General features: G+C 43.7%; 1 protein-coding gene across 3 annotated transcripts in view; it reads left to right on the forward strand.

Annotated features, from left to right (window-relative positions):
* Window positions 1–11,049: 11,049 nt before the first annotated feature.
* The window catches only part of LOC121609932 (RNA-binding motif, single-stranded-interacting protein 3-like), a 112,331-nt gene continuing 108,320 nt past the window's right edge, over window positions 11,050–15,060 (forward strand). For 2 of the 3 annotated variants that reach the window (XM_041941728.1, XM_041941729.1), the window contains exon 1: window positions 11,050–12,362. In XM_041941728.1, the coding sequence (XP_041797662.1) occupies window positions 12,288–12,362 (75 nt within the window). In that variant the 5' untranslated portion in view covers window positions 11,050–12,287. The remainder of the gene's footprint in view (window positions 12,363–15,060) is intronic. The other variant, XM_041941730.1, reaches the window with a different exon arrangement.

Consider the following 15,060-nt stretch of genomic DNA (forward strand, 5'->3'; position numbering starts at 1 on the left):
ACACATCACTTCTGATCTCGTTTGTTTTTTTTTCAGCATATCAGCTTTTGAACAGCTTTTGTTTCTTGCTGCTCATTGCTCAAATTGGAGCTTTATTTTTCACCGGTCTTGTCAGAAATGTTTTCCTTAACTTCGTGATTCCTCTCGTTCTTAATGATCAGAACAGTTGCCACTTTTTGAATCAAGGGCACTGTCATTTCATTTGAGGGTGAAGTTTTTCCTGCTCAGACTGTCTCACAGAGCTTCCTGTTTGTCACATATTCAGTTTAAGGATTGGACCTCAGAACAGTAACACTCAGGGGAATTGTCATAAAACAGATTATTTTCCAAAACACTTCCTCCTGTGATCAATAATCGCTGACTCAGTATGGAGTCCTGCACAATACCGGACTGTAAGTGGGATGTCGTTTCCTTGTTGCATATTAAAACTGGGCGATTAAACGCCACAGCAGGACAAGGACAGTATAACTTAATGGCTCTTTTTTACAGCAGTTGTTAGGTCCTCGCCTCGGCCCCCAGTGAGCAATATCTTTATATTCAGCAACGGGGACAGCAAAGAAGGTAAAATATTGTTTTCACAGATTTTTCTTTTAAAGTTAACAAGGGCAATGCATGACATATTTTGTGTTAACAAGGGCGATGCTGTCCCCCCACTCAAATTGCCCCTCTCCCGTTAAAAGCCACCAGGGTATGAAGCAGAAGCCGTGGCTGTGAGGAATGAAGGCCATTGAGTTAAGCTTGTTGAGTTTAATGGAGCAGGAAGGCTACAGTAGAAGTAATGGCTGAGGGTGAGCTTAGCTACAGGCCTGTCAGGTACCATGGGGAGGGGAGAGGAAGGTTATATCCATGCAAGATACTGCTGTCTTTTTTACCAATGGCATCCATTCATTTTTTTGCATTGAATACTGTGTTTTCATTATTTTGGCTTTGTTCCACTGTATATGCAGTTTTGTTGTAGTGCTTTTGCATCTAGGAGATAGCACATGCCATTAGTTCCAGCACATTTATATATGTGTGTGTGTGTGTGCGTGTATTTCCGTAATACTTCTGCAGAACAATGATGATTGCATAGTGAATTACCGTGTCGTTGCTGATTGCCATTGTTGGTGGTTGCCTTTATGCTTAGAAAAGGTCGACCCATAATACCATAATTTCTTGTCGATATTAAGGCCTGAAATGGTTGCCCTGTTGGCTAATTAAGAGCAGATCGGAGGAAAAGCAGTGCCAAACGACAACATTTGGCTCTGATAATATGGTAATGTCAGCTCGATGTTGCCTTTAGATGCCAATGGTTTATGTCTGTGTGATGGTGATGTAGGCAGGTGTTGTGGTTGTTAATAGTCGGTTTTATGTCTGACGGAGTTTGTGCTAGAGGTTGAGCTGCGGGTCTACTAACTGATGGCAGTGCAAGCCTGTCTGTGTAGACATAATGATCAGAATGAATGCTTTGAGTTTGTTCATTAAATTAGAGATTACTGTTGTCCATGTTTTGTTCCTCCTCTCTTCCTCTCCTCTCCTCTCCTCTCCTCTCCTCTCCTCTCCTCTCCTCTCCTCTGCCAGATGGCTGCTCCTTAATCAAACTCTCGTACCTCAGAGAGGTAAACACATTACGCTGCCCTGATTACACTGACTTGGCGAAGCGTACCACTTGAATGTGTGTGTGTGGGGGGGTGGGTGTGTGTTTGTAGGCTTTGCATGTGTGTAATAGCAAGTGCATGTATGTGTGTATGGAAGACAAAGATGGGGCTTGGGGGGGGGGGCTATTAAAAGTCAGTGCTGTGGGTTATGCTCTTGGGCATCCTCGCAGGCCTATTAAGAGCTGCTCCATCTCGGAGAGATGCACACACACACACTTAGACATATATGTATTCATACACACAACATGTGCAGAAATGATGGCTCAGCATATGCGTAGAAAACCACTCACCTTCTCAATCTCTCATTCTCGGACAGTAAACAATCCGCTCAGCTGACTGTAGCTATGGAAACACTTGCTGCCGCAGGCCCCTCATATGGCCGCACTAGTCTGTTCTACACTGTGGTATACTATAGTTATCCCTGCCAAGTATTGTGGCAGGCAGACTGCTGTCATACATTGCTGCAAAAGCCATAAAGGCTCCTGTCATACAACCCAGCCGATCTATAAGCCCCTGGGCTTGATGTCACACAGTAATGTATGTCTAGCTGTGAAAACACTGACTGTGAGGCGAGTCGTGTAACTTGCCTTGGCAAGAGGAACAAAGCAGAGTGGGGTTGCAGCGCTAATAGTCTGGAAACCTGATAGTATTAGAGCCAAACAGAACGGTTTTCACAGGACTCGGCTGACCGAGTGCCGAGTGACTGCGGTGTGGCTCCACACTTCTGGGGCTCTGGAAATTCTGAGGGGAGAAAATGGGAATGTTACATGCTGTTGAGTTATAATAACAGTCTTACAGTGAGAAAACTTAAGTTGATTTAGTTTTATTGATGTTGGGGTTTTTTTAGGGCTGGAGCGTATATTCAAAGGAGAGGGGAAAGTGATTGAGGTAATGAGTGATTGCGCAGCAAATTGTAATGTATATGTGTGTGTATATATATACAGTGTATGTATAATATAAAGTTCAGTATTTTTGTGGGGTATCAAAAGTTAGGCAGTCCTGGGGTCTGCTCTGGCGAGCAGTAGTTTTAAATATGAGAGGAGAGGTGATATACTGATGTTATATATACTCATTTACTTATTTATTTGCAGAAATTCTTTAGTAGTGATGAGTTTGATATGTATGTCCTCTAATGATGTGCAGGACACAAGGAGGACGTGGATTGGACTGCCTTGCATGTTACTGTAATGTACGATAAATCATCAGTTCTTCATTTCACCCACCTCATCTTAGCAGTACTTGTCACTATTCAAGACTCAGGTGCAGACACACAAAACTCGGCAGACACAAGAAGGGCAATATATAGGATTTATTTTCAACACAAAACGCTATGCAGGTCAGGCATAGGAAAAAACCAAAATACAATCAACTGAAAACCAACACAGTCCTCTAACAGGCTGGTGAATAACTAAAAGGGTGAACTACCTAACACAATACTAAACCTAACCAGAACGGAGATACTAAATAACAAACACAAAATCCCTTACCTAGGTTTATCGTAAGGACGAACAGAAATGGTAAAGCACAAGCACACTGGGGATTAGCAACAGAGTCGGAGATGACGGACTGGAATGGAGGGCAGGAAAAACTCCTGGATGGCGGAGGGTGAGGGTAGATGAAGGTGGAACAGGAGCCAGTAGAAGCAGCAGAGCAGGTTGTGGAATGGCAGGAGATGAGATGCAGCGTGGAGGAGGGTATCTGGATCACAAACAAATCAAGGTTAGAGCAGAACCATTCACAAGCCAGTGGACAAAAAGTGCTAGGCATATGCAGGCAGACTGACAAAAGAACTTTTACGATCCGGCGTCGAGTCGTGGTCAGCTGGCTTCTTATAACGTAGGTTGCAGCGTGAACAATGGAGGGCCACTCCTCACCGCAGCTGTGATCATCAGTTGATTCCGGATTGGAAACAGGTGCGCCCCCAGCCAGTGAGAATGAGCAGGAACAGGATAACAGAATGCTCCACTAGATGGAGCCCGAAGTGGAGGGCATGACAGTACTTGCAGTACCGTTTGTGTATAACGTGCCAGACCGGACATTGCAAAAACTGAGAATTTGGCATCTTCTCATGGCCCATTTCAGAAGACTTTCACTCAAATTTCCTGTATGTCTGTAGAGTCAGCTGTGCACGATCCAATGCAACCACTCCTACATATCCTCAATGCTCTCCAAGGTGGAGTCTATGGAGTCCAGTTTGCTTGGTGGAGTGCTGTGTGTTGTCAGGAGTAGATTCGGGTGGTGAATGACTGAACTGTTATTCTTGAACCTCAAGAAATCTCATGCCTGGATTCACACAAGTGTAGTGACCAATGATCAGACATTATACAGCATAGTCTCACAGTCAAGACACAGCCAATCTAAATATTGTCAATGCTACAAACAGTTCATATTTTATGATTTCACTCAGGTAGGTTTGGTTGTGATGGACATTGTACTGATGTCGCTTTTGTTTTCCAGGATGTGGTGCATGCTTCAAAATAAAAGCAATATGATTAACAACAACAAGAATATTGAGTTGTTAAAGTGTACGTCCAAGAAGGTAATGAATGGTAGTTATTTTGGTAATTGACTTAGCTTAGATCTAGAATAAAATAATTTGACTAGAGTACCACACTGATGTTTAACCCATGATGCTACACTTAATTAGTCCTGATGATACTGGCCTTTGGTGAGGCCTGATGAGACGTAGTGAAATCCTTCATGCATTATAATTTTTTGTGGTGTGCAACAGCGTAGGCGTTGAGAGAATTAACAATATGAATATGGATGTTGGGTGAGCATCATGAGAGTAAATGTGCTTACTCTATTGATTAAATCTCCCATCAGTCACCCAGCACCATGGTCCCCAGCCTCTCTCTTCCTCTCTCTCTCTCTCTCCCACATCTCTCTACTCATCTCTGTCAAGGCGGGCTCAGTGGAGTGGTTAAATTGTCCATAGCGCGTAAATGCTCGTTTATAAAAGCCGACAGACGTGGCGGTCGTTTGCTGAAATTAATTACCCCTCGGAGCCACAGCAAGCATGGGCCCTAGTCAGTCAGTCATGGTCCACCACCTCCCAGGCCCCGTACCTGCAGAGAGAGAGAGGGAGACGGAGAGGGGAAGAGAGCCAGGGAGGGATGAATAAAGATTAACTCTGAAATATTTTTAGTTGATGCACATATTTTGCTCTGAACGGTAAAAAAGTGATGGTAGCAGACATTCCCCAAACCTCCAGAAACAATAGAAGTCTAAGTAATGAGACAAAACGTCTGAGAAACAGCAGTGCAGGCATCTGGGTTATTAATTCAAATTGCACATTTTTAGCAGTGAAATATCACTCCTTTCCCATATTTTGCTTGAGCAAAAGATCCATGGAGAGTTTTGCGCTGACGCAGCGCAAGACGATAATGTGATACACACCATGGTGACATCAAACTAATCAGAGTGTATTCATCTTCAACGAGAGTAACTTAATGAACTTCAGCACTATCTGATGCAACACTTCTCTAACATTAATAAAAGCTTCATCTCCTGTCTGATTTGCATAATTGTTCAAATGAATCCACTAACGCGCTGTTCTTTTTTCTTTTTTAATAAAGTAATGATTTGTGTTAAAGTGAGCTGTGGCTTGCTGTTGAGAAGAGAGGGGAGGGGAGGAGGATTTGGAGGAAGGGGGGGAGCAGAAGGGATAGGAGGAGGGAGATTTGCCGAGGGCCTAAGGTGATTTGTCACCGTTTTGATTCAGTCACATAATTAAGTGTACGGCGTTGTACAAGGGGTTATTGGTTTGAGGTGATTTTTCATGTGGCTTTATGGCTACAGAGATAGTTCAGAATGTGTTTCTCATATTGGGTAACGTAATATCTCCTTCTTCTTGTCTGCCTGTCTCATTGACTGAGACATCAACATGTTTGCCTCCCTCCTTAATCTACTTAATGTTGGTGTCCATTACTGACTCTGTGCAAACCATTTCAAATGCTTTGATATAGATACGACCAACTGTCACTGTCAGCTGCACATTGCAAGTGCTTTATAAATGTGTGCTGGGGTTTATACTGGCCTTTGCTCCTGTGAAATTACCTTGAAATATCTCTCCATAGAGCAGGAATCTTGTGACAAGATGGCAGTGCTCCTTTTATTCCTTCTCAGTCCTTAGCACCAAATGATGCGGTAAAAATCTTTCAACCAAGAGCAGCGTCCTCTTTCTTTCCACGTATGGTTGCTCTGACGTTGGACTAAAAGTTTGAGAAAATCCAACCGCTATAATCTCCATGTGGGAGGTGGGGATGGTTGTGGGGAGTTTCGCAGCTGGGTTTTGCAGGGATTTTCCGTTTCCTGCAAGCATTTTCCTGTCAGCTGACCGCTATTTGCAATTGCTATTATCACTATGTTATCTCGGGTTGTTTTATGACTGGGCGATGGATACAGACAGGCAGCCGTTCACGCTCTCATCTCTCATCAGCTTAGAGTCACCAGTTATGCTAACCTGCATGTCACTGCATGATTTTCTGTCTCTGTGTGGCAGCCCTGTGATTGACTGTCCAGCAGGTCAACAGACGCAGCAGGTTGATTAACATGCTTTTCTACATTTTTCACTCTGCTGTAATGACTTTTACTACTTTTATAAGGACAGTTGTGTTACGCTAACCTAACGTGCCAGATGGTTTGTTCCACAGAACCATCTGGGAAATCATCCTTGGAAACTGTTTTGAAAAGGGCAGGCACTTTCAAAAAATACTTGGCAGGTGATTGAATGAACCATCTGTCTGTCACCGTCTATCAAGGGCTGACTTCAATCAATAAGATCAACGAACCAGATGACGTAAGTCCAACTTTTGCCGAAGCCAGTCAGGAGTGGGGAGAAGAGCAAAAACATCTTTTTCATTGAGAAAAGCCTTCAGGGCCGTTCGTTACTCTTCTGTCAGTGAAGACTCTCCAGTTCTGATACGACTGATGCTGTAGCAGCATCTACGCTAACCACTGCAGCGGCCGCCATTGTTGTTTTTGAATGAGCAGTTGCTTGTAGTTGCCGTCACTGTCACCAAAACCAGTCCCGTAACTGCCAGTAGTTTTTCATAGGAAACTGACTGGTCCAAGTGACTGTGGTTCAACCACAAGCACATAACCTGAAGCCTGGATTCTTGCCTCGTGTGATCTCATCATCTCGCAATCTCGCAAATCCACCTACTCCTTAAGAGAAGTGTCATGCACTTCTTCTCTGACTTGTTCATTTATGTACAGCTATTGGCTCTGTGACCCTCGCCTTGCAGATCATATTGGCTCTTTGAAAGCCCTTTCACGTCATGAAGCACTGTCTGTTTTTTACTTTTCTCTGATGAATGACTTCACTTCTTCGTCAGTCTTACAGTCTGTGAAAATGTGTGCGTTACGTAAGATTCAGAAACTTGCTACATTTATAATTTTAGAAATTTTTGTCCACAGTGATTTACATTCTTTCCCACCACACACACGCATTTGGAACAATTTTGGACACTTTGGTATGTGAACAAGAGGAGGCAGGCATCAAACCACCAACCGTACAATTAAAGGCCAACCAGCTGTACCACCGGAGCTACAGCTGCCCAGATTCTGGAACATATTCACTCACTCTTTCACCGAAACCATCTTTTGCAGGATACTGACCGTGTGTGAATACAGTTGAGGCGTGTACGCTGGATGTGATGTAGATGTTAACACGCTCTTAATGTTAAATTGCCAAAGATACTGCTTCTATTTTCTTAATGTGTTTGAGTCAGATTCTTCTCTTATTTGATTTCCTGGATCAAACAAACCACAAACAGTTTCCTCCACCTTCTCCGCAGTCTCCGTGTTTGTTTCTCGGGAGACTTGCAAAGAGACAAATTTGCTCATGCTGTGTGTGGCAATTGGATGTAATAGTCCATTTACCACTGTAAATCTGCTGTGTGAAAATGCCACAGTGTGTGTGTGTGTGTGTGTGTGTGTGTGTGTGTGCGCGCGCGCGTGTGTGTGTGTACATGTGATGATATCCTGGCAAGTGTTTTCCTTGAAAACTGACCCGAGCAGCTTCTGTAAAATAGGACTATCGTCATCATGACCTCCTCTGTTTTCCCAGCTGTATCTGAGCTAAGATGTGAGGCTTTTACTGCTCTTTTTTTCTGGCTCAGTGTTTGTTATACATCTGGTGGTCAGTGATGAGAGGAACACATCCCTGAGTCACAGCATGGCCTTTCCTGCTCCATTTGAAAACTTCTTTGATGACCGGGGGCTTTAAGAACACACTGTGTCAATGAAAACACTTTGATATTTTGCACCAGCTGTCAGTTTTTGTCTGGTATATTTCAAGCACTGGACATGGAAAATAGTGTCCCTCCTTAGAAGAAGGTCCTTTTTGCAGAAAAATGCAGATGCAGCAGATTCATATTCAGCCTTTAGAAACAAGCCAGCCCTTAGATTGTACTCAAGACTTAATATAAGTCTGTTTGATATTAAAATGAATGCAATTAACAAGTGTGTATTTACCACCACCATTATGGCCGTCTTGCACTAGACAAGGTAATTAGGAAGCTTTATTATGGTGGCAGAGTATGGAGTGAGATGTAAAGATTGTGCCTCTCATAATAGGACTGTACTGTGCAGTTGGAAGAATCAATTCTCTCTTTGTTTTCCCAAACTGTGGTGTCAGCAGAATCTTAATTTTTCATGAAAACTTTGGCTTGTGTGCGGCTCATATATAGTAGACACACACACACACACACACACACACACACACACACACACACACACACACACACACACACCAGATCTCCCTGTATCCCTCTGTCATTTGGCATTCCACACATTGTGCTGTTAAATGAATGTATAACCTTCCTCCATCAAACTGCTTAGGTCTCCGTGTGTAGAAGTTCTGAATACACGCTCCTTAACTACCAGTGCAATGTAATCAATTCAGCCTGCTTTTGCTTGCAGTTGCCCTACAACATGCTTATTCACTGTGAAGTTCAGGCTGGAATTACTGCACGATGAGCTCATCCACAAACTCCTCTGCAATCTAGAAGACCGTAGATTATGACTTGGTTAGCTTTGAAAAAGGGTTTAGTTAATTCACAGAGTTGCAGTCGAACATGATTCTACTAAATTGCATGGTACTATAGGAACTGCTCTCATGAATGAAAAATTGGATAGCCTTGAAAACTGATGTGATCAGTGTCATTGAGGAAAGATGGTAAGCCGTATCGATTGTTCCACCACCCCTGCTTGACAGCGGTGTTTGCCCTGTATTTTCTAAGTAGGTACATAAGTGTCACATGTTAATTCATTATTTTTTAGATTTTGCTTTACCTCCACTCTTCCCGATGCAAGCTGAGCAGCCGTTTTCCCTGATGACTAACTGCCTGCCTGTACTCCTTTGGGTGGCAGAGAAGGTCTGCCACAGTTACTGATAAACTGATCAGAAAATGCGCTATCACAAGGTTCTTCGGATGTGCTATGCAAAAGCTACTGGCACTGCATCAACACAATTCAAGGTTAAACTGCTACAGCAAGAAAGATTAGAGGAACAGAATATCTAATTAGAGCAAAACATAGCTAAAAATGATAACTGTATACAAATTACAGCATGTAATGTTATGCACTCCTGAAGACACGCTTGTTTCAGTCTGTGGAATAATAAGCTCAATTTGTCACATGGTTAACAAGGCGATACAGATGAAAAATGAAAATACAAGTGATTCATGGAGCTGAGTCCAGGCTCGCCTCCAGGCATGATGTTGCACTGCGTTATAAGTTAAAACTCAGGGAGCTGTTTCACACGCAAGTGCTGAGGTAAGACAAGACAAGAGTCAGGTAAAACCCTCGATTAGCTGGAAACCCAATTATTCCAATAACAAACTGTAGATTCACAGTTGTTAATTGTATACTGTATGCTGTTATCATCAGTCTACAGTTGTTAATTGTATACTGCTATCATCACTGGTACAGGATGTTTACCCACTTCTCAAATCTGGAGTAGCATTTACGCTCCTCCCCAGAGCACTTATGCATACATAACACTAGTTAGTATGTTGTGAGTGGGTTGGCGCAGATTTAATTGCTGTCCTTGCTCCTTATCTTGTCTGGCACGTGCTAATCTGCATCAAACATGTTTCATGTTTTTTGTTGGTTAGCGGTCAAACAAGCGGAATTGTCAGACGTCAAAATCACTTTTGAAAAATTTGAGATGTCTTGACGCAACAATGCGTTGTGGGCGCCCGGCCCAACTTTGCTTGTATTTTTAATTTTACACAACAGCCTTCTATATGCTGCACTGGAAGATGTTTTGTCATGTATCTCTGAGCCAAACATATCATTATTGTGTATTGTATAAGCTGACAGGAGAATGCTACAAAAAGTACAGACAGGCACATGGGCACAGAGACAAAAAAAAACAAAAAACAAGCTCTCTCAGACGGGCACACAATAACACAAAGAAAGTGATGTGTTTTGCTGCACAGCCTGCAAAGTAGTTTAATTGGCCGCAAGAAATAAAGCCCTTATCTTAGAGGAGGGTTTTGCGTTTGGATTCTGTTCTCGTGCCCCTTTTTCCACTTTAGTGAACTTGCATTGTCTGCCAGCCCTTGTCTCTTTCACACACACACACACACACACACATGCTCACACACACTCACACACACACACACAGCTGCAGTCAGAGGGCAGAGTAGTCTTTTCATGCATGGCTCACTGTGCTTATGTAAGAGCACTACTTAAACCTGGTTACATCACATAACAGGCAGCACTGTGTCAGTGGGTCACTGTGCCACACAACCGCTGAACTACATACACACTCGATGTTGGGGGCCCTTCACTGGGCATGTGTGAATGGAGGGTCGTCCATGCCTGTGTGCATGCATGCATACACACGTGTGTGGTGGTTATGCCAGCTGATTGTGACATGCTGTGTGATGGAAAAGGGCATTTAATAACAGCTAAGATAAAATGGAAAATGTGGCTATTATGTTGCTCAGTTTAAGGAATCCAAAGCTTTTATTATGGAAAATGTGCCATTGCTGCATCTATAGAGTGCCAGTAGGGGGGCCTCTCTGTTTCCAAATTCTAGTCCTTGTGTATCCTCTTCTCACCCTTTACCCCAGCTCCTGCTCTTCATACTCCCTCCCAGCTCCGCCTTTCTGCCAGCAGAACAGCCCATCTCTGTCTCTCTTTCTCTCAGTTTCTATGTACGGGACACACACAAGCACACACCCTGGGGCTGGAACGAGGGCAGGACCGACCACTCCCACTGTTCTATAGTTCCATGAAAAACACAGAGGGAGAGAGACACCGGGAGAGAGAGAGAGAGAGAGCGAGAGAGGGAGGGGAGGAGCGTAGCTGCGCTGAAGCCGAGCCCCTCTATGCCTCAGCACGCAGAGTGGAGCAGACGGCAACAGCCACACAAACACACTCCCCTCTCAGTTACATGCACTGTCACACACATACCACACGCACACACACCACCGCCGCCGCTGCCGCCACTGCCACCGCCGCACACACACAGTGACGGCTGCCAGGCGCAGTGGGAAGCAAGCCGTCAGGGAGAAAGCTTGAGAAGAAAGAGAGGGATTGCAAAGGGGAAGCGAAGAAAAGAGAAGAGAGTTGGAGGAGGCACCTTGTGGATCAGAAGGGATTTTCCTCTGTGTGAGTGCGCGTCTGGATAAGGCTATCTGCTTCTTCCTGAGCGCGAGGAGTTTTTACCGAGGCTTTTTCTTTTTTGCTCATCCTCCACGCCGGGCTCCAGCAACATCCACCTATCTATCCCCGGAGCTTAACAAAAGAAGGAGGGAGTGAGAGAGAGAGTGAGAAAAAAGGCAGTCACAGCTTCAGCTCCAGACCACCCTCTCTCCTCCTCCTCCTCCTCCTCCTCCTCCTCCTCTTCTCTCTTCAGCTCCACATCCATTTGTGAGTTCATCGCTGATTTAACTGTCTTGTGAGGATAGAGCAGCGGACGGCGTGTGTTCTCCAGGATACAGCCGAGCCCCCGTTGGGATCAGGGTCTCGTCTGGTGTGAGAGAGAGGGAGGAAGAACGAGACAGGGAAACGGATACACGGGAAGAGAGAAAGAGACGGAGAGAGACAAGAGTGAGAGACGCCGGAAAGCAAATTGAGGGGCATGTTCAGGGCAGCAGAGAAGAAAAAGAGTGAGTCTGATTTTTAGAGCGGAGAGTGCAAGGAACTGGATCCCATCCATTCCTCCCTCCTCCTCCTCCTTCTCATCCTCTTCTTCTTCCCTCTCCTTTTAACCTCTCTCCGTCCTGCTCTTCAATCCCCCCTATTGTTTCCTGTATTGCCTCCTACTATCCTTTCATTTCTTCTTTTCCTCACCCTCCACCTCCGTCTCCCCAAGCCCCTTTTTTGCTGCCACTCCGGATTCTCTCTGTCTCTCTTTCCAGACCCATGGGAAGAATGGTTTTGTGAGGTTCCCGGTGTGCTCCCAGACAAGTAGACAGACTATAGTCCCAAGTACTATCTGCCCGTCCATCCTTCCCTTCCTCTGTGCATTCATCAAGCACACCTCAGTAAGAGAGAGCGTTCTCTCCCTGCATCCTCCACTCTTGGAAACAGTCGTCTGAAGGATCCAGGCCAGCCCCTCGGAGTGAACGTACCCCACCTGCGAGCTTCTATCTCCAGCCTCCAGGACCTTCAGTTGATTCCAGCTACATGGGAAAACGTTTGGAGCAGCAGCCAATGTACCCCCACTACACCTACTACTACCCCCACTATCTCCAGACCAAGGTAGGATGGTCAGCGTGGATGACCTATTTTACCCCTGGAATGAACGTGCTTGTTTGTTGCAAAAACACGTCAGTTTTTCATCTTGTAACTGTCACCTTAACTCCATGTTTTCTCCATCTGCTGTATATCTCAAGGAATTCTTGCCTGAGTTATGTCTAGCGACGTAGCATATCCAACGAGTAAGGCTATGTTTTACCAAGCCAGGAAGAGACCAAAAATTACTTTGGGTCCTATGGTGACCGCTCGAAAAAGCTCACTCAGAGATAGATGCTAAAATTGCCTCACACGACAGTTTGCTAAATGGTGCCATGTCCCCTCTCCCCCATCTGTCTCTGAGCAGGGGGATATTGGTGTCACTCAGCTGGGTTTTTCCATTTCCATCCACACCGAGCGCTTGACCCCATCCTCCCCTCTCTGACCCCACCAGCTCCAAGTTCAAGTTCAGGGCATGAGGCCCACCCTTCCCTCAGTCACTGTTTTCTCTCTTACTTTGTCCCTCTCCCGCGCTGTCCCCTCCCCCCCACCACACACACACACACACCCTCTACACCTCCTTTCACTGGCTGTCCCCAGCCCATACTCACCCATGATAGCATGTTGTAGATATGATGGATGGAACCTGATTCACTTCTCCGATTTCCTGGAGTACAGAAAACTGAGTTCAGTCTTTTTCTTTGTTCTTTCAGTTGTATTCCAGTACTGTTGCTCACACATAGCATGCATACGCAGATCCACACACACAAGATATTAACCACTCTGAGTCTTCTACCACCAAGAACAGGAAAATGGATTTCTAAGGCCTGATCGATTGCTTGTGCATCATATTGCCCTGCTCGCCATTCCCTTTGTCTGCTCTGATTCATTTGTTTTTTTCTTTTGTGTGATAGTAAGTGTGAGGAGTTGGCAGGTTTGTTGCAATATTTAGTAAATGTGTACATGTCAGTAGGCAAGAGGGATGGAGAGAGAAGCAAAGATAAAAGTGTAGGAGTGGGATGCTCTGAGAATAGAGTGATCATGCTATTGGGTGGACACAGTGGGAAGTGTGGGAAGAACAGGTAAGAAAATTATTGCTCCAAAGATAAAAATATGTTGAACCTTGAACTAAAAGACTGTATGATGTATTTGCAGCCCATCAGTAGGATTTCTTCTCTTAGATTCCAATCCAGTTGATTTAAGACTGGACATCCAGCCAATTTCCAATCTGATATTTACATTTTTCTTCTTTAGACAGATGCATAGTGCACACAAGACGTACCTGAGAGCACCCAGATAGCTCTGCTTCTCCATATTTTTAGATTTTTCTTTATTTTTAAAACAAAATGACAAACTGTAAAAGAATAAATATCTCTTGAAATTTCTAAACTACTAACCAAAAGTACTGATCACCCTAAAAATACCATTTAAAGCAGGCACAATTGGTACGATATCAAATTTGTCATGTTGAAAGAAAGAAGCTGCGACTGCCGCCTCGCATACACAGAGTACAAATGGATGACAGTTACTGTACAGATGAAAGCTGGTGGAGACGCAGCATATTGAGATCCAATAAACAAAGAAATCTGATTTTTTTTTTTTTTTTTGATGGAACTGATGCTGATCAAACAAAACATTGGCTAAAATAACAATTTGTCAGATCTGCCCTGGACATCTCTAATTGCGAGGGTGCTAAATATACCAAATGTAGTGATTGGCAGGTTGTAATTTTGACATAATTACACTGTTAAGTCTATTAAAAGTTTTAAGTTTTGATGAAAGGATCTTCTCAGTTTAGTTTAACTGATTCAAGTACACACTAACAGACATTTCATTCACTGCCTCAAATGCATCTGCTGTAGCAGCTACTCAATGTTACTTGAGAAAATAAAATGAATATTTCCAATTAACTGCGGGATACATTTGCAGATGACATGTGCAGATTGCATTTGCAGCATGCCGACAGCACAGACTTATCTGCTGATCTCGGAGCAGCACACGTTCACATCTGGGAGCTGTCTGATAATTTTAAGAATGTGCTCTTGATGAACAAACAGAAGCTGGAAACTTAGTTAATGCACATCTGTGATTTGGTTGTGATAAACAACGTCTCCAATGATGAGCGCGCCTTTTTGTTTGCTAATCTGGAGGAGCAAATGACTGTCTGCTACTGGATAATGTAAACCGTGTTGTTTGTAAAGTTCCCCTTTAATGAAGGAAACTTCAAGGATATGTATGTTAATTGTCTCTTTTTTTCTTTAATATATAAAAACAGAATTAATCCTCAAAAAATCCTCTTACAAAACTTTTACAGCCAGTGTTTTTGGCAGCATTTTCATCATTAATTGTGTGGCTGCATTGATGCTGCATATTTACACTTGTATATAAATAAAATAAATAAATAAAAAGTTGTGATTGTATCAGATTTATAATAAACTTAAAAGGGAGCCTTGATTGATTTTCTAGCAGTGACAAACAAGCAGCATTTCTAATCAGCCTTCTCAGTAAATCCGGGAGCATCCATTAAAATGGTGTTATTTTTTAGGTCTATTACGCGAGATATGATGCTGTACTAAGCACATGTATGTTAGATTAACATCACCATTTGATGCACGTCTGTCACGCCTTTTATGCCGCCGTGTCACACTGCTGTCTCTTGTTCTATGATTTATCTCCATCAGTTCAAGGTCATCTAATTTTTCTCAAGTAACTGCAACAGGCATCT

The sequence above is a fragment of the Chelmon rostratus genome, chromosome 8 (assembly GCF_017976325.1).
Source record: "Chelmon rostratus isolate fCheRos1 chromosome 8, fCheRos1.pri, whole genome shotgun sequence".
NCBI lineage: Eukaryota > Metazoa > Chordata > Actinopteri > Chaetodontiformes > Chaetodontidae > Chelmon > Chelmon rostratus.